Source organism: Vigna radiata, chromosome 3 (genome assembly GCF_000741045.1).
Source record: "Vigna radiata var. radiata cultivar VC1973A chromosome 3, Vradiata_ver6, whole genome shotgun sequence".
NCBI classification, from domain to species: Eukaryota; Viridiplantae; Streptophyta; class Magnoliopsida; order Fabales; family Fabaceae; genus Vigna; species Vigna radiata.
The window spans coordinates 6,826,851-6,852,771 of NC_028353.1; the positions used below are offsets into that span (position 1 = coordinate 6,826,851).

The 25,921-nt window shown below is 33.2% G+C and overlaps 4 protein-coding genes across 6 annotated transcripts; all 4 read right to left on the bottom strand.

The window, feature by feature from the left end:
• Positions 1-522: 522 nt before the first annotated feature.
• LOC106757850 (fasciclin-like arabinogalactan protein 16) lies at positions 523-3,444 on the bottom strand. Its single transcript, XM_014640681.2, has 3 exons — positions 1,962-3,444; positions 930-1,050; positions 523-836 (listed from the first exon to the last, which is right to left on the bottom strand). The coding sequence occupies exons 1-2, from the start codon at positions 3,253-3,255 to the stop codon at positions 992-994; spliced, it is 1,353 nt and encodes a 450-aa protein (XP_014496167.1). The 5' UTR covers positions 3,256-3,444; the 3' UTR covers positions 523-836; positions 930-991.
• A 1,789-nt stretch (positions 3,445-5,233) lies between these two features.
• LOC106757951 (E3 ubiquitin-protein ligase RHF2A) lies at positions 5,234-10,486 on the bottom strand. Of its 2 annotated transcripts, XR_001375546.2 has the most exons (9): positions 10,299-10,486; positions 9,600-9,749; positions 9,438-9,484; positions 8,721-8,783; positions 8,541-8,637; positions 8,120-8,439; positions 7,351-7,449; positions 6,900-7,267; positions 5,234-5,576 (listed from the first exon to the last, which is right to left on the bottom strand). XR_001375546.2 is itself a non-coding variant. In XM_014640815.2 (8 exons), the coding sequence occupies exons 2-8, from the start codon at positions 9,723-9,725 to the stop codon at positions 6,952-6,954; spliced, it is 1,068 nt and encodes a 355-aa protein (XP_014496301.1). In that variant the 5' UTR covers positions 9,726-9,749; positions 10,299-10,486; the 3' UTR covers positions 6,854-6,951. The 2 variants fall into 2 exon arrangements, 1 of the variants encoding a protein (XP_014496301.1); XM_014640815.2 differs by lacking the exon at positions 5,234-5,576 and having other exon boundaries at positions 6,854-7,267.
• An 11,752-nt stretch (positions 10,487-22,238) lies between these two features.
• Positions 22,239-23,198, bottom strand: LOC106756951. Of its 2 annotated transcripts, none has more exons than XM_022778981.1 (2): positions 22,718-23,198; positions 22,239-22,560 (listed from the first exon to the last, which is right to left on the bottom strand). In XM_022778981.1, exons 1-2 carry the CDS (start codon positions 22,800-22,802, stop codon positions 22,307-22,309), a joined length of 339 nt encoding a protein of 112 aa, XP_022634702.1. In that variant the 5' UTR covers positions 22,803-23,198; the 3' UTR covers positions 22,239-22,306. The 2 variants fall into 2 exon arrangements, with proteins under 2 accessions (XP_022634702.1, XP_014495030.1); XM_014639544.2 differs by having other exon boundaries at positions 22,637-23,198.
• A 347-nt stretch (positions 23,199-23,545) lies between these two features.
• LOC106757336 (cell division cycle 20.2, cofactor of APC complex) lies at positions 23,546-25,902 on the bottom strand. Its single transcript, XM_014639980.2, has 4 exons — positions 25,558-25,902; positions 25,187-25,468; positions 24,824-25,093; positions 23,546-24,440 (listed from the first exon to the last, which is right to left on the bottom strand). Exons 1-4 carry the CDS (start codon positions 25,648-25,650, stop codon positions 23,718-23,720), a joined length of 1,368 nt encoding a protein of 455 aa, XP_014495466.1. The 5' UTR covers positions 25,651-25,902; the 3' UTR covers positions 23,546-23,717.
• Between the last annotated feature and the right edge of the window lie 19 nt (positions 25,903-25,921).

Consider the following 25,921-nt stretch of genomic DNA (forward strand, 5'->3'; position numbering starts at 1 on the left):
AATAGGAATAAGAAAAAAAAAATATTTGGATGGACCTTACAACCAAACACTTTCCTTGGGGCTAATATATCCTTACTTTATGCTTGTTTGACCCCAAGCGAACATTTTTATCTTTTACTGCAAGAGTTTTCTTCAAAAGAAAAAAATAGACTAGATTTTCTAATACTATATAGAAAAGCATTAATAATGTTATGAGAGTGACAAACGAGACATTTGTTTATTTATTAAGAGTCCGTGAAAGGGTTTTATTGAATATTATAATAACCGACACCAGCAATGCATTACCTTTAGCTGCTCTGTCTTCTTCTTCACCAAATAATTTAATCTCACCTACTTCTTTCCTTACCTTTCATCTAATAAACCCCCTCCTCCACACCTTCACTTCCAATCACAACCTTTTACTTTCTTCCTTTAATACAAAAAAATATACTTCAGTTCAGAGGTCCATTTCATTGCTTGTTTCTTTTTCTTTCTTTACAAACTCTGCTCAAGAAATCTAGTTGGAAATTCTAAGCCATAATATAATATAATAATCATCATAATCATTTTGAAGACATCATAATAATAAAGTAGATTATGTATGACTTGATTCACATACATACAATCAACAACAAAAAAACAAAAAAAAAGACAACCAAGAAGGGGCGTCGGTTATTTACGCATAGAGACGGAGAATCAACATAAAATAAAAATTTAATAAAAAAATGGTATGTAATTACAGTATGAAACAAAATGACAGAAAATTTGTTTTTGTTATCTTCCGTGTAATCGCTCTCTGATTATAGACCGAGCATGCTTCCTTTTTTTTCTTTTGTATTCAAATGATTACTCTACAACTGCATAATTCATTCCAAACAAAACCGAATCAGAACACACCCACATGTTATCCAAGGAAATAAAACGGATCAAAGGGTAATATTAACACTTACCATTCATCGAGTTTACATACAACCACTCTTTATTACTTTTGTGATTAGTTGAGAGAACGAGTTCATTGGCATACTTGTCCAAAAGCTCCGAGCATGCTACATGCCATTTCCATCAACTTCCCTGTCACATGCGTTTAGGTAAAATAAAATGTTAAGTCAACTAATAGCCAGGCAATAACCATTACTTTTTCACATGCAAATAAAAAGAAAACTAGTTATATCCCACCTAAATTCGTATCAAACAATTAAATTGTAAAAACAAAAAGGAATCCAACCAATACCTTAGTTGACTAGAATTATAATTCAGTGTAAATAAAATAGACCGAAGGGTGAATAGAATAATGAGATGAATATGGAAAGTAGAATGTGGCTTACAGCTTGGCACACCCAATTATTTTTATACGATTTATTATTGATGAATCACATGGACTAGTCGAGACAAAGGGACAGACTATCAGACTGAACCGTTTTTGTCACCGTCTCTCGTATTTCCCAAGTACCTCAATGCTAAAAAACCAAACACATCCATACATAGTAAAGGTTTTCTCTTCCATTTTCTATTTTCAATGAAAATAGTTCATCCGTGAAAAGTGGAAAGAAACACCTGGTATAACTAGTTAGGCAGCTCCCAAAAGATAAATCAATAGAAAAAGAGAAGACTCACTGTAGAAGCGATCCACTAAAACTCCCTTGTTGAAAAGTAAAACAACAATGGCTTCACACGTGGTGCCGGTGAATTATTCCACTTCAACACCAGCCCTTTCCAGAAAGGCAATGCCATAAATATAAACACGATCTCCTTCCCTTCCCTTCCCAACCCAATTGCTAGCTAACACAGAACAAAAGGTGCTTAACCCAAACACCTTTACCCTAAACTCACTCCAACCAAACACTACTCACCCATTACCTAAAACCAAGTCAATCCCTATTATTCTCTCACAACTAATAACAATAATAATAATTACAATGAAAAGCACAAATAAACTCGACCAAGCAAAACTAAAGTAAATTAAAAAAAGAAAAAAAAAATACCTCTTCTTGGTTTAGCGGCAACCTTGACAAGTGGGGTGGTGCGGTGGGTGCGTTCTTCCTCTTCCTCCGGGGGGATGAGAACGCCGTCGATTCCCTGGACGGAGATCCTTCCATCGGTGTAAATATCAGGATCGAACAAGTATGCGGAGGAATCGCCGTGACCGAATTTAACGGAACCGTCAGACTCCTGAGCGAGAACCTTGTGGGGTAAGCGCAGGGTATCGTAGCTGACCTTACCGAACCTTCTGACGGCATTATACATACTCTCTTCGGTTTGGTACTCGGGAACAATGTGATAGTACATAATCTGCTCCGGTGCGCCCGGTTCGCTCAACTGATCCGTCGTCAACTTCGCCATGGCTTCGTCGTTAGGGGCCAAAACGGTAAGGACGTAACCCTCTGAAACGAGCCTTCCCATTTCGGTGGCCAGAGACGTTAGGTTAACGAGAATATCGGCCATTTCGTTGTACCCTCCGTAATGCAAGAGCGTGTGGATGAAGTCGTTCACCTGCCGCTCGCCATTGAAGTGATGCTTCGGGCCTCCGGGTCCCGGCGCCGGTGCGGGAGCGATGGAAGGTCCTGGCGCCAAGGCGTCGTAGATTGGGAGAACGGGAGGGGCGCCGGCGGGGACTGGGGCGGGCTTCTTGAGGCGGTGGGTGCGGGGATCGATCTCCGGAGCGCCCTCCGGGAGGACGGCGGAGATGGCGGCGAGGTTGCGGCGGCGGTTGAAGTCCTCCTGGACGGATCGGGGGACTATGAGACGCTCGATGCCGTGGATAACTCCGTCGGGGCGGACAACGTCGTCGGCGCGGAGGATCTCGGCGGCGTCGACGGTCATCTGGCCGGAGGGCTTTGTGGCTAAATGCAGGTGGTGGTGGTTTCCGAGAGTGGCGTGATGGCGATCGGAGTTGGGCCAGTGGCGAGAGGAGATTCGCGTGGGGAGAATGTGGGACATGAGGAGTGTCTGAAGGGAGCGAAGATTGCGAGGCTCGAGGAGGAAGCGCTTGAACTCGGGGTCGAGGTCGCGTTCGAGGGCCTTGTTTCGCGGGGCGAAGATGGTGATGTTGTGGTTGCCGACGGCGTCTTCAAGTTGCTGGAGAAGAAGTGCTTTCTCGACGAGCTCGGCGAGTTCGGTGTAATGGGAATCGAGAAGCGCGACGAGGATGGAGTTGGAGTTAATCTGAGGAGTGGTTGAAGAATTGTGAGGGAATGCGGAGAGTGAAGATAGCTGTAAAAGGAAGAGAAGGAAGAAGGTGAGTAAGTGGGAGACGCCATAGATGGAAGAAGAATCCATGGCGCTCAGTTAGGGAGAGAAAAGAAAGAAACTGTGTTTGCTTATCTCTGTTTTGGTAGGGAAAAGGGAAATGATACTGAGAAGAGAGAAGAAGAGGCGTGGAATTGGGGTATAGTTGCTCAGTCTCTTTCTCTCAGCTTTCAATGCTTTTCCCTCTTCCTTTGCTTAATGCTTATGAGAACTCTCAAATCACCATACCATACCATTACCATACACTACAGAATAGCATAAGCATACTATTCTTTGACAGCCTGTGCGTGGGGACCACGCGGCAATTCATGTGCTGGAACCCTACTCTCACCTTCATTTTCTTTCACTAACTACTTTCTAATTTCATTATTGTTAGTATTATCACTGTAATTATTCAACAATTTGAGGTAAGCTATAACTCTTTTTTTTAATTATTATAGTTCCATCTCAAATGATTAATGAATATGTTTTATATATTATTATTATTATTAATAATTATTAATTAAAAGGAGGCGAGGAGAAACGTGAATATTGTGAGTCTGGCAAAGTGTCGGTGTGGTGGGAAAGGAACAGAGTTCAATTAATTTGGACGCTCCTGTGTCACTCACTCCTCACTATGTGACTACGTTTTTAACTTTTAAGCTTCCTAAAACGGCGACGCTGACCCACCGCCCGCCGGTGGTTCTTCTGTCAATTTTAATGTTCACTTCTGACTTACAGTTTCCTTTTCAATCACCCTTCTACCACCTCTTTTTCCTCTCCTCATCTTACAACTTTCTTGCATTACAAAATTCACAAAATCTAAAGCAACACACCAACAAATTACTATAATAATAATCCACCATCATTTTTTCTCCTCTCTTTTACTTACTATAATCCTTCACATCCAATTTCATCATCAACTTTTTCCTTCTTTCTGATAATTACGTCTCAATTTGACATTACTGTTCGTATCGAATCTTCTTTTCATATGCTTTTCTTTTCCCAATTTTCTCCTCGTAACAACTATCACTTGTGTGCAAAGCACTCGCTTGCAGAAATTCTCATTTAACCATGTTTTCTTCAAAAATTATGCTTATCTTTCGAACAATGTGTTTGCTGAAAAAACGAAAATATATCTGTATATATATTATTTGTTTAACAGAAATAAAAAATACTACAAATTTGAAATATTTTTGTTTCTGTTTAGAACAAATGCATGTTTCTCATAATGGATTTATATTGAAAGAAAGTAAACAAAAATTCAAACACGAATTATATCAGGGTTAAATATGTTTTTAGTCCCTATACTTTGAGACGATTTTGGTTTTAGTCACTCTTTCAAACTAAGATACAATTTAATCCTTCAACTTTAGAAACTTTGTTTGTTGTTTCAAGCACGTTTCATTATAGCATTTGGATTGTTTACACTGTTTGACACATTTTTGTTTCAATGTTAACTGAGAAATGCGTTTGAAATAGCAAATAAAGTTAAAAAAATTTAGTAAAAATAACTAAAAACAGAATTTTCTAGAGTTGAAGGACTAAATTGTACCTTAGTTTGAAAGAGAGACTAAAACCAAAATCGCTCCAAATATAGGGACTAAAACCAAAATCACCCCAAATATAGGGACTAAAAGCATATTTAACCTATTATATTATTTAACATAATTATTAAGTACTCGGGTAAAAAAGAATAGGTTGCTATATGAAAAACAAATACAATTAGGTGGATAAGATCTATACTTTTTAAAAAAACACTCACTTCCTAGACAATATTCTTTCAAACGTATATTGAAACTGGATATTTATTTTAAAAAATTGTAAAAATCATTTAAGAATATCTCAGAAAAAGAATAACATTTTCCTTTCAACACTTGATATTGAGATAATTTTATACATTGTTACTCCTTGACCCATTGTTTCAATTATTACAAACTGCAACAACCAATTTGCTCAGACGTTTCTTCACTGCAACCGCAAGTAACCATGCATGTGAAAAGGTTGGGATGTTTGCAGAAACAACATGTAATCTAGTTGCCACCTCCATCCATATATTATCGATTTGTCAATAAACAAAATGTAAAAGAATCAGGACAAATTCCCCTTAACATTTAAACATTGTTCTTCCATAGGTACATTGATGTTCATAGTACATGTCCATCTAAAATCCCACCCACCAGACATTTAAGACACGTTCAACCCTTCACTGTGTTTGGCACAAAATATATACGTATAAAAAGATTACTTTTAGCTGTAAGCACAGCTGTTTATCTGATGGTAATTTTTATAGCAAACCCCAACATAAGTGCTGCGACTATTTCCATGGCGTATGCTCCTCAGTTTGTCATGTTACCTTTGGGGTTAAAAAGCTGTGAGACCAAATGTAATGCGCACCAAGGGGTTAGTAAAATAAACAGTTTCATACATACAATTTACTCCCACTATGAAGTTTGTGATAATAAGAATTGATGCTATCATAGTTCCATATGGACTAACACAACAAAAAATTATCATAGTTCCTTCTTTTGATTCTCTGATTATATAGGAGGGGAAAATGCCTCGAATTTGTGACTTATGAATTATGGCGCCAATTTAACTGAATTGGCACTGAAAATGGAATTGGACACAGGACCACTGACGGCAGAAAGTTTCAAGAAAAAGGTACTAGAAGTTGGGACCAAGGTACTATGGCCTTTATCAAATTACGAAACAAAACACGATTGGCGCAAAAGCTTAGCAATTACAACTGCCAACAAGGTGCTCGATTCACCATGTCTTCCATGTCATTGTTAGAGATCAATTGCCCTTCCTCGGTAGTTCAACCTCTTACCATTAGCATTGACAGAAGACATGGAATTACAAGTCACCCTGAATAAGTCCCGATTGCCCGAAAAGAATAAATCAGGAAGTAGAAATCCTCATTCATTGGCATGATATGCCTACTGGCGAGAGTTCTTGAGATTTATTCAATCTCATACAACAGCAATTCCTGAATTTTCACCTTGAGGACAAGGTGAGCCATTTATGGGCAAATTGTTTGACCCAAGTTTGTTTAATTAGCTGACTATTGAAAAAAGAATATAGAAAGGTAGGCTGGTTATTTACAACAGGGAGGAGGGAACAAATTTGTAGAAACCTTGTGAAATGGAGATGGGATTAATTTTTACAGTCGGGGGGAGATGTTAAGAATATACGGTGCCCTTGAACGTCCCTGACTACTTATTCTTTTCTCCCAAGGAAATATTTCCAAAAGTCTTAGTGTAATGATACACATTTCCTTGCATTTTTTCTCTTATCATCTTTATCCAATAACCATAGCATACAAAATATTTCTAATAAAAATGTTTTTAAAAAAGGAGTTAAAATTTCATTTGTACCCAAAAATACGTCTTACGCCCTCACTCTCCATTATTACCTCACCATTATATCTTGTATTAGATTCCTTATAGGAAAAAATTAAAATGACATCCATAGTTTCATTACTGCTGAGCACATTTCATTACTGCTGAGCACATTCGTAAGAACTAATACCACTAGTACCAGGCAGACTCGCGCCCCTTCTATGTACAAAAGGTATCCCCTGGTAATTGGTGAGATTTATAATAATAAACAAAGCAGGTATTTAGTTAATGTACATAAGGTAGGATCAGTTAATTCTTTTAAGAAAGATTTAAACAAATATCAAAGGTTACCTTCAAATATGAGATGCTGAGGAAAGATACATTGACAGAAACAAGGAAGAGCTCAATTTAAATGTGAGGTAGCAGAACAAGCAGGTGGAGTATTGTCATCATGTGAAGAGGTCTCCCCGCTAACTTCAACATCATTGTGATTGCTCACCTCTCCAATGGAACAATCCTCCATATGACTAGACAAAGAAGTACCCACAGCTTTACTATTCTCACTAGATTCAAGGGATTCCTTTAGTCGGGATACACTAGAAATATCAGAATTCATCTCTCTCCTCCTTGTTTCTGAACCAAGTTCTGACATGGAACAACTACGACAGAACAACCTTTCCTTCCATCCCCTTGCACCCTTTGAGATTGATTCTTTGTATCTTAGTGACAAGATAGGTTAATATCAAATAAGTTTATTAGAAAAATACAGTTTGCACATCCATTACAATTTACAAAATCATACCTCGCAGACACCGCATTGAGTCTGGACCGCAGCGAATCAGAATGTGACTGGAACTCTGCTTTATCGCCGTTTACTGATGACGAGGGAGTAGTAGAGCCTCTGCAAGCAAATAAATGCACAGGTATAACTTCATCAGACCATGCAACAAATAATGACCCAAGAATTAAATTGAGTAAAATTACTCTACCCTGTATATGTTTACTGTGCACACCTCCACTCTATTATGAAAATATAAATAGAATTTTATTTTATTTACAGATATATATTACTCTGAAATCCAGAATATTGTTACAGACCAAGAGCTCCTATAAAATCGTTGACCAATGTAATCCTTATAAGGTCTGAACAATCACTATCTTTTAATCCTATTTTGAGGGTGTTAAACAAAAATTCTAAGACAGCAGATTCTATTCTACATTTTTTCATTTCATCACTGCCAGTTAGGTCCTAATTTCAAATTCTAAGAGCATATAAGAATCTATCTTAGGTTTGTTAACAGGCTCTACTCCTAAGCAAATGCATTGTTGTTATTTGGCCACTCACATTTGTCCTCATTCCAATTTTTATATGTTCAGTCTTAGATGTGAGGAAGTGTGTTGAGATCTCACAACGGGAAACGTGGTCAACGTAGTTCTTATAAGATAAGAGCAATCCTTGTCACACAAGTCACTTTTGTGAGTTGAGTTAAGCCTTAACCCTAAATTCTAAAACTCATAATGGCAATGATAGGAGGATGAGTTGAGCAAATAAATAATATGGCTATAATGACCTATCATTGGAGTAAATTCTAGATCCAGAAGCTGAAGAAGAGCTTTGAGTTCGAACTCGCAGCATCTGTTGCAATGCTCCATATCTCTCAGATTTTATTGGAGTAGATGCACTTGTATTAGGAATACTCGTTTTGTCATTTTCTTCTTCAGCAGGTGCCATATTAGATAACACCGATGAGTGTGGATGACCACGAGGTGATGAATTAGCGTGTCGTCCTGCCCTACGGCCAAGTTGGTCTGCTCTCCTCATTGCTGCAGCAACAGCTAAATGTTGAATAATTTGCTCTTCAAGCTCAATATCATTTACATTCATGCGCAACTGCAAAATGATAAAAAGAAAACACTGATATAAACATATGAAAGAACTATAATGTGCTTAAGATATAAGACAACCAAACAGCACTCGGACTGGTAACTAACGTGCTGCAATAATGCAGGGTGATGAAAAATAGAAGCATTTCTTGATGTGGCAACCCTCAACTTCCTCTCCTGCTCTACTGCCTCAAACAATTCCTGACTGCCACAAAATGCATACAAGTTTAATAATACAGTCAACAAAAGAATGATATCACAGATCCTCCAAGCAAATTCATAACCAACCTAGTAAGATCCTTCAAGCTAATAGATTGCCAACACATAGGACACTGGGAGCTTCTCTGACACCTAGAAACAAAAGCCATTAACAACAATTGCTACAGTATATTCTCAGATTTTAATTTTAATATTTTGTTTAGGAGAACAAGAAATTTTAGTGTATTAACTACTAAGACTGTATATGTGTATAACAAGAATATCTTCTACACTTAAACGACCTTCCTCCCACTCAAGTCCAGACTAAGAATTATAGACCAGATAATTGGTTTTCCAGTCTTAATTGGCATTAACGGCCTTAACATTGACAAAAGTCAGGAGAACCAAAACATTCCGATTCATAGTGTCAATGAAGCCAATTAAATTATGATTTCCAAAAACTATTAGCTACCGGAGATGATGTTTTAATGCAGGAACTGGAAATCACATGTTTCAGCATCCGTACTGGTATGTGAATGTGAAGGTTCTAGGATATATATATATATATATACATATATATATATATATTTTACTGAGATTGGTGTTGAAATGGTCGAAAAGGGAGGGAAAAATAGTTTTAAGCATAAGAAGAAATTCAAAATAGAAATCAAAGTTGAAGGAGATTAACAAATGGGACATTGACGAAAGTAAAACCTGTGTTAGATGGATGTGGGAAAAATATAGACAAATAGTGAGAAATAGTCTTAATTTTGACACAGACATGAGAAATTAATGGATATTATGTACCATTCGAGAATGCAGTGTAGGTGAAACTCATGCTTGCAATTAGTGAGCTGGAACAGAAACAAGAGAAAAAAAAAATGTAAGCAAGTTTATTTTTCATATAATCCGTATTTGCTTTTCAACATATTTGAGAAACAAGAATTGTGACACAAAAGTGGGTTTTACCGTTGAAGGATCACTTGCAGAAAACTCCTCAAGACATATGCTGCAAGCATCATCACAGGAGTCTTGAATCCCCCCTTCTACAAAGGCCGCAGCCGATATCATTTTACTTTCTTTATTGTCTTCCATCTCTACAACTTTCTACATGTCACCCTGTAACCTTAGAGTCAGATGCAATAATTTGCTTGTGCCAGTGGTGCTCTAGAATTCATGGTATTGTGAACAAACATAAACTGAAATTCATTTAGTCTTTGTCCAAAATTGATTTCTATAAGTAAATGTAAAATCCAAATTGTACCCAAAGTCACCTAGTCAACCAGGAAGCTGAAAAGGAAATAATGCATGACATTACACTCTAATTCACCAAACAATTTCTCTCTTTCATATGGCAACCATAATCCCTAACACAAATGAGAGTAAAAAAAATCCAGAATAAAGTTACAACAAAAAACAAATGATGTTAGAATAAAAAAAACATAATAAAAATAAATGCAGTTTTTTACAGACAGAATTTAATCTAAAATATACTCGTTAACTTACCAACCACCCTTAAAATATAAGATGAAAAATCTGAGACAGCATAAAACTTTTGGTTTTGTTGTTCATTTTATACATTCATAAAAATAAAATCAAAACTGCAAAATTGAAAAAACAAGAGAATGGATATAAGAAATTGAGGGAAAGAAATGGATAAAAATATACCTGGGAATGCATGGAGTAGAATGATATAATAAGGGTAAGGACAGAGGCATAGAGAGGAGAGAAAGAGGGTTGAATGCTAGAGATCCATTGTTGCAGAAAAAATCAAAGATAAGGGAAAATCAAGAAATTAAAGGAATGGGAGTTGTCCCCACCGCATCGGAGAGGGATACCACCAATGAAAAAATAAACACTTTACTTTCTTCTTTATATACCCACCACATTCTATTGTCTTCCACCCATTGCAGTTATTAACAGTAGATCTTATTTTAATCAATAACAATTTATTCACAATATTATAATTTTATTTTTTTAATTTACTAAACATAGGTTACATCGCATAAATGAAACGTCTTATGATTTTCAATGCATTGACGGGTTGTAAATTATCCTTTGTATGATTTCTAAATTTATTAACGTAAAGCCTAATAGAATTATCGTATGTGACTAATTTAATTTTATTTCAATAATAAAAATTGAAGTATTTATATTATTAATAATCGAATTTTTTATTCATTAATATTTTATTTTCAATAACTATAATAGATAATATATTATAAGTAAATTCAAATACTCATAAACATCAATATTATATTTATTAAATACAATAAGAAGTTAAAAATAATAAATATAGAGGTTGAGAAATAAAGTATTGGACAATTTATATCATATTATAAAGTAAATAAATAAAATATGATCTATATTTTTATAAAATTGTTTATTTCTTAACATTATATTAGTATATTTAAATTCTTTGTGAATAATATATGTGATAATTACCTTCTATTTTATATGAAATTTTACAAACACACATAGAAATTTTACAAATATATATATATATATATCTATATATATATATATATATATATATATATATATATATATATATGTGTTTTTGTAAAATTTCATTTTTTATATTTAATAAATATAACATTTAATAATACTGTTTAATTGTGTTCAACGTATATCTTAGCTTTGTCATAATTAAAATTTCTCGACCAATAATATTAAATATGTTTGTTGTGTGTAATATATGATCAAATTTGAAATCTTTTAATATTTTGATGTTTTATATTGGGATTATATGTTTATAATACTTTATCAAACCTATATTTAACTTGGTTTAAAAATGAATCTTTTTATAGTTTGATATTAAATAATATGAAGCTAGATACAGTGTGAACTTGGGCCACAAAATTTGGGTTTATTGGACAAACTAAACTATCTTGGGCTTTCCATTTTTATATTTGGACAGTTTCTTTCTCCACTTCTATAACTTTTTCCTGTACCCAAATATAAAAGGTTTCTATTTTTCCTTTTCTTTTTTTAATTGTACACGTTGAAACTCATTTTTTTACTTTAAGAAACGTACGATCCCAAAACATTTTTCTCTTGATTCTACTATTGACTTTCAGATTTTATATTTCAAAAGTTAAATTTTCAGAAAAAAAAAAACTTCCAAATTACAAATTCAAAAGTTATTATTAATTTTTGAATTACTCAATTTGAAACTAAATTGTATAAAATTTGAAAGTTATTTTTTATTTTTGAATTTTTATTATTAAATTTAAAAAACATTAAAATTTTCCAATCAAATTTTTTTTAATTTTCAAATTACATAATTTAAAAAACAATTAAAGAAAAAGTTTGTTTGATATATTGTTGAAATGTCATTCTATATTATATAACTGTCATATAACTTTATTCACCTAAGTTAAACTAGAAGAGATGAAAAACTTTTTTCTAAGTAAAAAATTTTGTAGCTTGTCTCGATTTATCATTGAGTTGATATGCTTACAAAAGTTTTATTTTTAATATAATGAAAATGGATTGACACGATTTATTTTTTTATAATAATGAAATCAAAATATTCATGTAATTCTATAAATATATATTATTATAAATATAGTAATTGAAAAATCAAAATGTTAACTTATATAATTAGATAAACAAATAAATCACACATTCAAACTATTCAACATTATTTAATAATATTCCAGTATTTAAAAATGTTAAATTATGAACTTATACAAAAATGATAAAAAAAATCATTAATAAAGTATTATTATTTATGGGTTATATCATTTCTAACTAAGCTTGAACATGTAACTTCTGAATAAATAAATTGGAATTGGTTTAATTCATATTTAAAAGAACCAAGTTTGTTTCTAACCTAAATCCACTAAAATTCTGTTAGATTGATGTATAAGATAAGAATTGACAACATATATTACTCTAACGATGGAGTTATGATAAAAAATAAGATTAGATATTTTGCTTGAAAATTATGCTAGGAGTAGATTTTTATTATAAATGTTTTTCTTTTTCTCTTGATAGTTTTCGTATTAATAATTACATTTTCCCTTAGAAGTTTTAGTTTTGATATATCATATGTGTTGAAAAAATTTATAAGTTGAACTGCGATTTTTTTTTGGAATTTTTCAAGTTTGTGTAAATTGTAATATAAAAAATATTTTAAGAAAAATAATATTTGATGTTTATCGGTACATTAATGTATTTCAGATAATTTATAATTAGCTGAAAACATATATTTTTACCGTGATTGTGTATTAAAATGAAATTATATATTTTAATATTAAATAAAATAATTTTTAATGGTAATATTTTATTTGGTGTAAGAGGATGATGTATGCATGTATATAATTCTTCTGTGAACTTTATTCTGTTCTTCAAAAGGCAATTTACAGTTATAATAAGGAGAGAAAAAGCTTCACATGTCTCTAGCGACTAAATTATGTTTTTTCTTGTGCTTTTTGTTCCCTTTTTAAAAAAAATGTTAATTTCGTTTTTATATAAAAAAAAATTTGTGTTAGTTAAGTCATTTTCGTTAAATACAAACTAATGGTGTTAAAAACTTAAAGTAATTTTTGAATAATAACCCTTTTATAGTTCCGATCCCTGATATTGCAGTGGATAAAGTGAGTTTTCAAAGCAATGATTTTTAAACGAATATGACTTGATTGACACAATTTTTTTCTATACGAAGACGAAATTGACACTTTTCTAAAAAGAAGACAAATTTAACACACTTCAATCAAATTGGAGATAAAAAAAACAATTAAACCTTAATAAAATTATGAGAATAAATAATTAAAAAAGTTGAAAGAGAAAGACAAAATTCTTAACTGAAATAGCCAAAAGTTTAAAACACAAACATATTATTTATTTATTTTTGTTAATATTGCGGCATATCAAGTAGTGGTCAACTCATTCATAATAAATAATAGAATAAAAACACCAGCATTTATTTTAAAAACAAAAATAATTAAATACATAACTACGATGTGATATCACCACAAATACCAAAACCATTGGAAAAAGTTAAATAATAAATTGAAAAAAAAAATGTGCGTTGTTTCATACCCTCGTCACAACACAAACAAATTAATTTAATTTATTGCGTTTTTTCGATTTAATTAAGGTCATTTTAGTTTTACAAGCTTAATTTAGATTAAAATTTAAAATGAAGATATTTTTATTTAAATTCCAATCTTAAAACATCTTTATAGTAAATTCTAATAAAAAAAAAAAAGTCTAAGTTGTTAAGAAGAAAAAAGTAACACTAAAATAAATGTAGTTTTAATTTTTTGAAATTGAAATTTGCATATAAATTTTGATATAATTCTATTTCCAAACTTTAAAAATCAATTATATGTGTCGAACAATATTTTAAACTGATAGTGAATTTGTTTATATTATTTAAAATATTTCAATTCAAATATTAATCTAAAATATCATTTAATATTATTATATAAAATGTATTATATTATTATTTTTTAGATTTAAAACCAAAATTTATTAAAATACAGAAACACATTTTAATTTTAGATCAAAATTTAAAAAATAAAAAAAATATTTAATTTGAACTTGAAACAATCGATTTTTTATTAAAATTGGAGTCCCCCAATAGTAAATGCTAAACCTCAATTAAAATATGATTGCTTCTTATAAAAAAGAACGTCCCTTTCCATTGTTTCTCTTTCGAAATGTTGTCCTCTTCATTATTCACCACTCAAGGGTTTTTTCTTCTTTTGTTTATTTGATGTCATTCATTTTGATAATCATGTTTTAAGTCGTCGACTTTTCTAGAACTAGAATGATCACATTAAATCACATCATAATTAAAGAAGCAAAAATCTCGTGAAAATTTTAGTTTCCTTAGATTTTTTTATTTCGTTCATATATGTGGCTAGAAATACATTAGTAGGGTTAAAATTTCATTGTCTACTCCATTTAATAAAAAAGAAGTGGGAATTTCTCTTTTAAAATGTTTAACTAATTAAATGAATATGCTAACTTTAGTCTTATTGAAAATAATTTTGAAAATACTGATTATGAAATAAATTGAATGAGTCAAATTGTCATATAATTGAATGAATATTATATATGTGGTAGTGGCAGAACATATTATCCAGTGATATTATAATATATATTTTTCAATAAATTATTTAAAATTTATTGATTATGATTGCGTGGATGAGCTTGACACAAACACATAGAAATTGTTAAAATATCAATTCCAATTGCATCAGCAGTTGTAAACTATCCATTGAGAAATTCACACGGCAGAAACTCGTAGTCCATTCAAAATACAATTCAATTAAAGTAAGTAATGATTAGACACTGAATTAATTATTGTAAATGGGGACTAATTAAGTTCATACTCTGTTGAATTGATTTGATATAAATAATTATTTATACCCAAAAAATGGTTGTAAAAGCTTGGAGTGGATGAGAAAGATAAGAAAAAGATGCATAAATAGCATTAAGTAATAGTAATAGTGAATATAAATGGGGAAGCTGAGTACAGATGAATGGAAAGAATGTGTGAATGATTTCCAGAAAGATGTTTGTATAAATGCTTTTATTCTTATCTGAGAGTACAATAAAAAGTAATAATGTGGAGACAAGTTAAAAGGAAGACAAATGGCATAAGGTCCTTGTTTACCATGCCCTGGACCCCTGCATCTGAACCACCTGCACTTTCCATCCAAAATCAAAAACCGAATGCCCCACAACACTTATATCATTTACTCTCTCTTCCTTCATCACAAACCATTTTAACACAAACATTAAACAATACTACAAAATCCATATTTTCTTCTTCTTCTCTAAACAAGAGTGCAAAGAAATTTTTCAATTTCAAGCAACACCAGAAAATCTTGCGCATCATCACGAGAGAGTTGACAATACTTTACACAAAAGAAACCTGGCACAGAATTTCACACAACCTGAAAAGCTCCATCGGAAAACGGGACACAAAAAAAAAAAAAGTATCGAAAAAACTAGATAACTACTTGTAAAACCGAAATGGAAGAGTTGCATTCTCATTAACGTAAATGAAAAAAATTGAGCATACAGATTGTGTATGTACTTTGTATTATAAAGGGAGGGTTCAAGAAAAGATGTTCGGTTGGGGAACAACATTGGAAGAGAGCGTCTGCGTTTGCGTTTGCGTTTGCGAGGGTTCTCTCCGTTCTCTGTTAGAAGAGCTTCTCCAAAACCCGGTGTTGTAAAACTGGTCCCACATCTCTTTCTCCAGCGCGAGTGTGTCGTCGTCACTGTCGGGCTCCGGCGAGTGGAGGCGTTCGATGTCAAACGCGTCGTTAGCGCACATGGGGAATATCCGCGGCCCGGTAACGTCATCGCAGCACCCGCACGAGCAGTGGCGGCGCGTGGGTCTCAGAAGCCCCTCCTTGGCAATCTTCCGGTGCCGCCGTTCCCTCAGCATTCGCCGACACAAGGCCGCCGGCACCTTGTAGATTGCGAGCACCAGGAAATTGGCCACGCCGCAGGGGACGCAGCAGCACACGGCAACGCACTCGGCCGCCGTGCCCCCGACCACCTCCCCCACACGAGTCGCCAGCTTGGACGGCTGCCGCTGCAACAGGGGCTGGTGCCGGTTGGAAGGCCGGTGCATGATCCTGTTGGACATGGGCGAAAGATTGAGACTTTACGCAAGAATGGGATATGGGTATTGGATTCTTGTAGAATGTTGAAGAGTGTGGGAAGAATGGTTGAAGATTGAAAAAAGCGCGAGTACTTGAATAGGTTTTAGGGTAGTAGGGTCGTTTTGAAGTGGTGTTGAGTTGGAACGGATGTGTTGTCCTAGAAATAAGAATGAGAACGGGGTTGGGTTTGGTACGGGGTGAGTAGAATTTGGGTGTGATGTGAGGAGCATTACAAGGAAGTTGAAAATGGCTTTTTGTTAATATTTAAGTCTTACGTGAAAGAGTGAAAGCCTAAAACAAGAGGGTAGAGGTGGAGTCTCTCTAACAAATAACGTCTTTTTCCTTTCCACCTCACCCACGCGCTTCCTTCGCCACCGTACTTCGTTTTCTTAACAGAACTCAACGTTTTATCCAACTCCACTTCCGTTTAACTCTTCATTTTAAGATTATCATAATCTTTTCAACACAAGTTTCAAAATTTCAAATATCTTTTCTGTTTTATGCTGTTTTTCCCCTGTTCAACTTCCATAATCCACATCAAATCTACTTGTCAAATCTATTATTATAGTTTCATCCTTCTCTAATTTTTCTTTAATTTTTATTTTTATCTTACATTTAATATTATAATTTTCTTCTTATCCTATTCTTAACCATTTATCGCGGGAATGGGAACAGAAAATTTATTAAAGACCAGAGATTAATACTGTGTTCAAAAGTTGCATAATAAATAATACTTTATATATAAATCTAAAATATTGATTATTATGTTAAAATCTAAAATATTGAAGTCTCAATCACCATTTTTCTTTTGGTATGTGAAAGTATCAATCAGTTATTGTCTAAGTTAACAAACTATCGTTATAAATAAATTATACTATTAATATTTAATATCATTAGTATTGGTATATATTTATTAATTTATTATATATTAAGATTATTGAGTGATTGTTAACTTATTATATTTAATACTCAATTGTTAACTAATTATATTCATTGTATAATTTATATATTTTACTTAGTAATAACAAATGTATGTTCAATTTTGGTACACTATTTAAGATACGTTATCTATAATTAATTTCCTGCTTACAATATTAAAGTAATACTTTCACTATTTTATTGGTGATGTAGAGGTTCAAACCATTTGGATAAAGTACGCTGTGATATTTGATTGGATAAGGAATAATTAAGATTGTATTAATTGATTAAATAAAAAAATGTTATTGATTATTCTAATTCCAACCGTCATCGTACTCTAATATTAACTTTTATGTTTATATTAATAAACTAAAAACTATTATATTTATCATCTATTATAACGATTTTTTCACTAATAAAAATGCTACTTTATGAATATATAAATAATTAAGTTTAATGAAATCAAAGATAACGAAAATAATATTAATTGTCATGAGAGGAATTTCAATTGACTGGGCACTATTATAATTATGCGATTAATTTTTCTGTTGCAAAACGAAAAATTAAAGTTAAATTTTTAGTTTAAAGGGTAATTATAACATTATTGCTTGAGTGTGAAACGAATTACCACACATATATTTACACCTTGATTGTAATTTTGAAATATTAAGATCATTACATATTTAAGGGTCAATTCCTAAACTTTGGATTGATGGCAATTTTGTCAGTTCCATTTCTTGAAATTTACGGTATAAAACTAAAAGCAGTTTTGAAAAAAAAAATGGTACGTTTAAATATAGTATTTAAAATCTTAAAATGTTTTTGAAACAAAGTCCAGAAATTGTTGTATTTATTTTAAATACCAAACCCGAATTTTAAAAAATAAAGATAAATTTTAATTGTATTATATTTTTAGAGATGCTTTTTCAATTTTAAAAAAATATAGCTTTTAATAAATGTACTTATTTATTTTATTCATAATACTTATCTTAGTCTGTCATATGGATTATTCAACTGACTTTAAATATAAAACAAAACAAAATCAGTACAAGTACACTGCGAAGCATTGAAAACGCAGTAAAAATGGAAAAGAAAAAGACGTATTTCTTGCACTAAAAAAACGTTTGGAGAGATTGGGAAGTTTAGCAATGCAGTAATTTGGATCTTCCCATGATGTTATGTGTCACTGATTTTGTGTTCTTGTGATGTTGAGCAATATAAGAGCAATTGTTGTTTCGAATCATCACATCAAACATAGAAAATCAGACACACAAAATAGCATATAATATGTTTGTTTCAGTGTCAGTAAACTTGTTTTCTTTTCCATTGTTGCAAACTCTGTCAATTCAAAACAATTATTTATTGATAGTCACTGATTAAAGGAAAAAATAATTATTTGGTTTGAGTTGCTTTCTCCTTATATTAGTCAAAGACTTTTTTTATTTATTTTTAATTAGATTTGTTTTATTTAAATATTAAATGGGTTTTGAAATGGTTTGTTTGTATTTTTTTCCTTTATATTAAATAATAGTAGAAAATGAAAAACTATTAAATGCAATATATAAAACAAGACTTTATATATAAAACTAAATTATTATGAAATTAGATGGTCTAGTGAACATATACTCTTTCTTTCAGGTTACATGAATAAATATAGGATAGTTAATTAGGTACGAAAAGAAGTACAAAATCAAATATACATACATTTTAAACATAGATGATACCGAAATATATCCTTTTAGAAGTTATTATGGAGCTGCCATTATGAAAATAATCAAATAGTATCATTTTATCTGAGTAACTAATTCCTATTTTACTATCTAATTTTTATTCAATTTAGATATTTCTTCTATTTATCTATCCATGAAAATGATAATATGAAACAAATCATGCAGATTCACTCGTATGTCTATCCAAAAAAGTAGGAGACAGATTATATTAGCTCGTTCACCTGATTAAGTTCATTCATAAAATCTATAAACGTTAGATAACAATGAATTGACCTGGTTCACATAGTTAACATTAACTTAAATTTTTAAAATCAAGCATAACGTTTTTTCTCTAATTTATTCAAAAATAAATTTTCATTTTTGTCTAATTTATCAAAAGTAGTACTCATTCATCCTTTTTTTCTAATTTAAAATCATTTATAATTTCAGTAGACTTATACATAAAAATTAGAAGTTAAATTTTTTAAAAATATTACTTATATTTAATAAAGGAAATTATAAAAAACTATTATTTCTATTAACTTAATTAAATAAATATTTTATCCTAGTATTTTACAAAAAATGAAATCACAAAATAAATAATTTTTTGTGTGGACTACAGGCTGATCGCAAACACATGGGCCAAACAATGATGACCGAGTGAAATAAATTAAGAAAAATGTTTGTTTAACAACACTTTTTTGTCAATTATTTGACAACGCTATGTGGTTGTTGTCCTTTGACTGGTTTTTAAAAAGAAAAAACAATACCCAAATGGTCAGGCGAGGGTATATTTGGAATTCAGAAAATATGAAAATTGGTTTCGCGCTTCCACTTTTGATGAGATCATCCACTTAGGTGAAGTTCTTAGACCAATACACCCAAAAACAACCTTGTAATCGTTTACCAGAGCCTAGTAAAAGATTTTGAGTGTATTTTGAGTTTTGGACAAGTAATCAGTTAGCATGAGCTATCTGTGATAACCTAGGTGACCACAATTCAATTCCAGTGCTTTTTTACACAAGTCCAATTATTTTAAGTTGAATTTGTTGTTTAAGTGTGCTTTTATGCTTAGAGGTCAGGTTTGGGGGATCCTATCATGGTATAGGGGACCACTTTTGATGAGATCATCCACTTAGGTAAAGTTCTTAGACCAGTGTACCCAAAAACAACCTTGTAATTGTTTACCAGAGCCTGGTAAACGATTACCCGAGTGTATTTTGAGTTTTAGACAAGTAATTGGTCAACATGAGCCACCTGTGATAACCTGGGTGACCACAGTTCAATTCCAGTGTTTTGTTACACAAGTCCAGTGATTTTAAGTTGAATTTGTTGTTTAAGTGTGCTTTTATGCTTGGAGGTCAGATTTGGGGAATCCCATCATGGTGTAGGGGACCACTTTTGATGAGATCAGCCACTTAGGTGAAATTCTTAGACTAGTGCATCCAACAACAACCTTGTAATTGTTTACCAGAGACTGGTAAACAATTACGCACATGTATTTTGAGTTTTGGACAAGTAATTGGTCAGCAAGAGCTACCTGTGATAACCTTGGTGACCACAGTTCATTCCAGTGCAGTTTTTATTGCATTTTTCTGCCTAATTAGCAACTGATACTGTCATTTCCTACATCCAACTATTTTTGTGTATTGTGAACGTTTAAACAAGTTTTTACCATTTTAAGCTTGTATGCACTGTTGAAATGGTCATTTGCAAGCCTATATGCATAATCACCATTTAAACCACCAAATTTTGCTTAAATTTGGAAGTGCACTAGTGATTTGAGTGCAGTGTGTTTCTTTGCTGTCTCAGTGTTTAAACACCTTCAAATTGATGATACAAAGTTGATCAAAACATCAAATTATGTGTCCAAACGTGTCTATGCAAAGTCACTTCCTAAACCATCAATTTTTCCTAAATTTGGAAGTGAACTAGTGATTTTTTTTGCATTGTGTTTCTTTGTTGTCTTAATGCTTAAACACTTTCAAATTGATGATATAAAGTTGCTTGAACCATCATTTGAGCTTTTGAAACAATGCCAATCATTTTTGGGTTTGAAAGCACATTTTTCAAACCACTTTTCTGGTGCAACATGATCTTCAGCAATTCTGCTAAGTTCATCATCTCACAAACATTATTTCATTATTCTATCACAAGCATTACTACTACCTCAAAATGGCCACCTTATTCTTTAACATTTTTAAAGAAATCTAAATATAAACCACTTCAATAACGGTGGAAATTAAATTGCAATTACATTACTTTACGGAACCAAACATGCATCTCGTATAATTTGAACAAAATAGGTTACATTATAGTCACTTGTTGATCTACGTACAAAGAAACTATTATTGTCTTTCATAAACTGAATACAAGAATTACTCATTTTTTATTCTACGCACTACAGTTCCAGTGTACGGGGTCCTAAGGGCTTGACTCTTGTAACGCCTTCGTGATCTCACTCTCACATACGTCTTCAGAGGAGGTTGGTTGTTGGACATTCCACCCGGTTGGTTGTTGGACATGTCATCCTGGGTAAAAAAACCATTGTTCATGGATGGATCTGCACGTGGCGCACTCTGTTGACCATTATCTTTTTTTGTTCTTCTAGCCTTCTCTTCAGCCAACTCTGCGTCCAGGACAACAACTCTCCTTTTAAGTTCTTCAAGTACATATTCTTGCTCCTCTAAACACAAAAGGAAAAACCCAAAACCCAAACCGAGAAGAAAATGAAGGAAGAATGCATTTATCTTGCTGAAAGGAAGATGCTCATCAGAACTTCCCATTTTGAACACCGAGAACAACAACCAACAACAAGAACGATAAGGAAAATGGAGAAAGAAAACGAAGACGTACACAGAAAACGAAAACACGGAGAAAAAGAAAACGAAAAGAGAAAACTTTCATTTCTAATGAAACAGGATAAGAGTATACTTAAAATTCCAACTTTCTTAAACCCTCTTCATTTCGAGCACAAATTTTATCAATAAAACTAAAATAAAAATAGACCAATGGGATACCGACAACGTCAAAAGTGTGTTAAAAAAGATTGTCAGAGTAACGGCTCCATAAATTAACTCACATTTGTAGTGGCATACCAATCCGTTTTTTACAAACTAAATACAGAATGAACCCAAACCATACGCACCGCCCACATTTCCATCCCTATCTATTAAGAATAACAATTATTTTAAAGTTGAACTATGTTAATAATTTTTTTAATAATAAATTATGTATTGTTATTTTATTAATTAGTATATTTAAAACAATCTAATCACTAATCACGAATTATTATAAAAGTATTGTAAAAAAATTATTAAAAAACATTTACTTTTAAAGTTAGCTAATCAATTATCACAAATCTTATATTAAGAAAAGTTAGTAGGTTTAAGCACACAAGGAGAGAAAAAAACTAGAATGGAAGTCTCCGATGAATAGTGCTATTCCTATATTTCATAATTCCCCTGTAAAGAACTTTCCTGTTGGTAGGCATCATCTTCTCTAATTTGGGCTCATCCCTCTCAACATTCTCCATCTCCCAAAATTGTTCAGCCTTGATTCGTCCTACCCTTGTTGTAATCATTCTATCACCTCTACCATAACTCTTTTCTTCCAATGCTTCCTTTGAAAATCGCACCTTCTTATTCGCTTCACGTTTCTCTGAGCCTTGCAAAGATCATAAAAGGAATTCAGAACTAAAGTGGAAAAGAAAATGGTAGTTAAAAATTGAAAGAAATGGTACCACACAAATTCTTTTGGCCGTGTGCGTATAAGATACCACCCATTTGATACTCAAATTTCTTCATGAAGTTAGATAGCATACGTTTATGGACCTGTTGAACCAAGATGGCCATGCTTCCAGATACAGCAACCACAGCCATCAACCCTAATCTCATCGACTTCTCCATCTTTCTTTTCTCTTACTTATTTCACAGTCAAAGTTTAGGATGCAAACATACGCATCTGTGACTGTCATCCAAGAAATGAACATGCATAATGGTTGGTGGGGAGAATGATAGGCAGAATAATTTGTGTTGAGGTAATGAAACGATAACGGGGAAGAAGGAATAGAATAATGAAGAAAAGATATATACAGTGATCGTTGGTTGTTGGTGCTTATATATGAAACATGGAAAAGATGGTACTTTAGGTAGGAATGGATGATTTCCACAACACAGCACAAGAAACTTTTTTTGGCCAACTATTTTAACCTCGAAAATCCAACAATGCACTGATGCCAAGTTAGGAAAGACTTTAAACAGTGAAATTGAAGAATGTTCCTTTCATGATTTGCTAATTTTGGACCCAAAGTGTGGTGGCTGAATTTATCTTTGGGTTTTTCTATCTTAAATCTACCAATTTCTATGTAGAAGGAGTGTTTCTAATCCACCATTTTGATATATTATTTTAAGATGGGTGAATTTAGACAATACTAAATTTAAACCGACTCAAATTAACATTACAATTTATTTTATATTCTTTTGTATTTTTCAATATTTCTGTATCTCTCTTTTCTTTTTTACTTTGCATCTATACTGTTCACTGTTAACGATGTTCGTCGACCCCAAAATCTGGTAGTGGGCTCTCAAAAGACAGCAGCAAAAGCAGAACAGGAAACAAGAAAGATCAGATCAGGAATAAAATGAAAAAATCCAGTCAAACATATTTATTTATGATTTATTTCTAAGCAATAGACAACAACAACGCCAATTTATATAAAAATACATGTACGTTTGTGCGTAACAGTATAAATATACAAAGAAATAAAAGAATGATCAGGATAATATTAAAAAACTAAAAAAAAAAAAATATAACGTCTATCTTCAGCGAATACGATTCACATTAGCAAAGGGTTCAGTATTGGCTTTCGGCGCTGGTTTGGAAGGTTGTGGAGTTCCAAAAACATTCCAAAATCTCAGAGTCTCGTCCCCTGCTGCAGAAGCCACAGTACACCCATCTGGACTTTGCGTCATATACAACACCCTGGAGGTATGACCCTTGAGCTCTCCCACTCTAAGCATTGAAGGATATTTCCAAAGAGTAAGCTGGTTCTCGGTGAAACCATGAGAGCTAAGCAACTCACGGTCATTCTTGTTCCACAGCAGAGCGCACACTTGTGAGCTTGTGTTGACAGAGTTCAAGCACACCCCTGTATGCGTATTCCAGAACTTAATGCAGTGATCGCCCACACCTCCACCTGAAGCTAGCAGATTTGCTTGGAATGGGCACCAAGCTAATGCCTTCACAGCAGCTCTATGTTCCTCAAATCTATGAAGCCAACGGTTTGCTGAACTTGAAGAGACAGTAGCCCTGTCCCATATGTGAACAATGTTATCGTTGCCCCCACTCGCCAATTGTTGTCCTGAGGGAGACCACTTAAGCCCACAGACCTCCTGCTGATGTCCTCTATAAGAATCAACAATATGAGACCTCACTCTAACATCATTGTTAACGATTCTACCATCCATCCCTCCTGTTGTGAGGATATGATTGTTCCAAGATAGTGAACCCACTCGTGCTTGATGTCCACCTCTTAATGTTCTTACCTGCAGTCACCAAATAAAAACCACAACACATCACAATGCATAGAAGTTTTCAATTTAATATGAACACAAAACAAGAAGTATAATTTTCATACAAAGAACTTGTTATGTGTGACTTTTTTGAGGTAATTACAATTTGATTTAAATATAATGACTTATACTGTGTCATCCATTCATCATATCTACGCCATCTTCAGTTCTCAAAGGTTGCCATTGTTAGTGTAGAAATTAAACCCAAATAACTATTAGAAAAACAAACAATTATCAACTATTTGACCATCCACGAATAGACGACACTATAAAAATCTTTCACAAGAAACTTTGCAATGTCAATTAGTCTGTTACAATAAAATTTCACAAAAACGCTTAAAAGGAATCAAATTTACCATCCTAGAAGAATGAGAATCCCAGAGCTGGACATGAAAATTGTTTAAACCAATGGCTAAATGGCGTCCATCGGGAGCCCAGGCAACACTTGTAACAGGACCATCTTCCTCTTCCACAGTGACAAGTTCAGCAGTGGAGCTATCATCGGCATTCCATAGATACACACTGTTCCCAAGGGCGATACTAAGAACATTGCCGCGACCCCAGTCCAGTAGGTTCAAATAAAAGTCATCGAGTATATCAGGAGCATCCAACGTTCTCTCAGAACTCTGATAGCCATTTCCACAAACAGTTACAACAGGATTTCAATTTTCAAGAGTCCGATCAGTAAACACGTAGAATTTTGAATTCAAATAACATACCTGAGGAATGTGACGCCTGGGCTTAGAGAAATTGGATGGAGGAGGAGGCGAAAGGATGCACTTGGGAATGAGTTCAACAGGAGTTGGAGGTTTGTTCTTGAAGGCCAAGATTCGAGTGCGATTCATGTTGAAAGCCTCGGCGAGTTGCTTCTGGTATGCTTCTCGAGATGGTGACATCACCGCATCGTTCTCTTTCTCCCTGCCCTTCTTGTTACCCTCGGTGAGCATGTAGTGCGCGTAGCCGAAATCCATCGCAGAGCGATTGGGAATAAACCTGTCCAACTGTTTCGTAGAAAATGTGAAGAAAATATTATTGATCAAGTCAAGGGTTTTTGTTTTTGAGAAAATGAAATAAAGAGGTCAGGGTTTACGTTTTCTTGAGAATTCTTAGTGCGGAATATACGACCCTGAAAGGAGGATCTGGACTTCATCTTGGAGGAACAATTCCACGGTCCAGTGTCCATGGTTAGAAACCCTGCAAAAAAACAGAGAAGAACGTAAATGGAGAAGGATAAGAAATGAAATGGAAAATCAATGAAAATGAGATGAGAATGGCGATGAGCGGTGGAAGAAGGCGGTGGTGGTTGAATTGAATTGCAGATTCAGAGTAAGCGCGTTCAGATCAGAGAGAAAGAAACGAATGAATCGGAGCAGTAGAAGATGGAGAAGAACTGAATGCTTGAAAACAAAAATGAGTTTCCTTTTATATCGGAAAGTAGCCGTTGAAAGTGGTAT

What these genes read in the sequence shown, in the direction of transcription:
- LOC106757850 (XM_014640681.2), bottom strand. Translation starts at nt 3,255, where the DNA reads ATGGATTCTTCTTCCATCTATGGCGTCTCCCACTTACTCACCTTCTTC. An exon ending in TGCCGCTAAACCAAGAAGAG is followed by an intron (nt 1,051 to 1,961) that starts GTATTTTTTTTT and finishes CGCATGTGACAG; the next exon opens with GGAAGTTGATGGAAATGGCA.
- LOC106756951 (XM_014639544.2), bottom strand. Translation starts at nt 22,802, where the DNA reads ATGGAGAAGTCGATGAGATTAGGGTTGATGGCTGTGGTTGCTGTATCT. An exon ending in CGGCCAAAAGAATTTGTGTG is followed by an intron (nt 22,561 to 22,636) that starts GTACCATTTCTT and finishes GATCTTTGCAAG; the next exon opens with GCTCAGAGAAACGTGAAGCG.
- LOC106757336 (XM_014639980.2), bottom strand. Translation starts at nt 25,650, where the DNA reads ATGGACACTGGACCGTGGAATTGTTCCTCCAAGATGAAGTCCAGATCC. An exon ending in CTAAGAATTCTCAAGAAAAC is followed by an intron (nt 25,469 to 25,557) that starts GTAAACCCTGAC and finishes TCTACGAAACAG; the next exon opens with TTGGACAGGTTTATTCCCAA. An exon ending in ATTCTCATTCTTCTAGGATG is followed by an intron (nt 24,441 to 24,823) that starts GTAAATTTGATT and finishes TGGTGACTGCAG; the next exon opens with GTAAGAACATTAAGAGGTGG.
- LOC106757951 (XM_014640815.2), bottom strand. Translation starts at nt 9,725, where the DNA reads ATGGAAGACAATAAAGAAAGTAAAATGATATCGGCTGCGGCCTTTGTA. An exon ending in CTGCAAGTGATCCTTCAACG is followed by an intron (nt 9,485 to 9,599) that starts GTAAAACCCACT and finishes TTTCTGTTCCAG; the next exon opens with CTCACTAATTGCAAGCATGA. An exon ending in AGAATTTACTCCAATGATAG is followed by an intron (nt 7,450 to 8,119) that starts GTCATTATAGCC and finishes ATTTGCTTGCAG; the next exon opens with AGGCTCTACTACTCCCTCGT.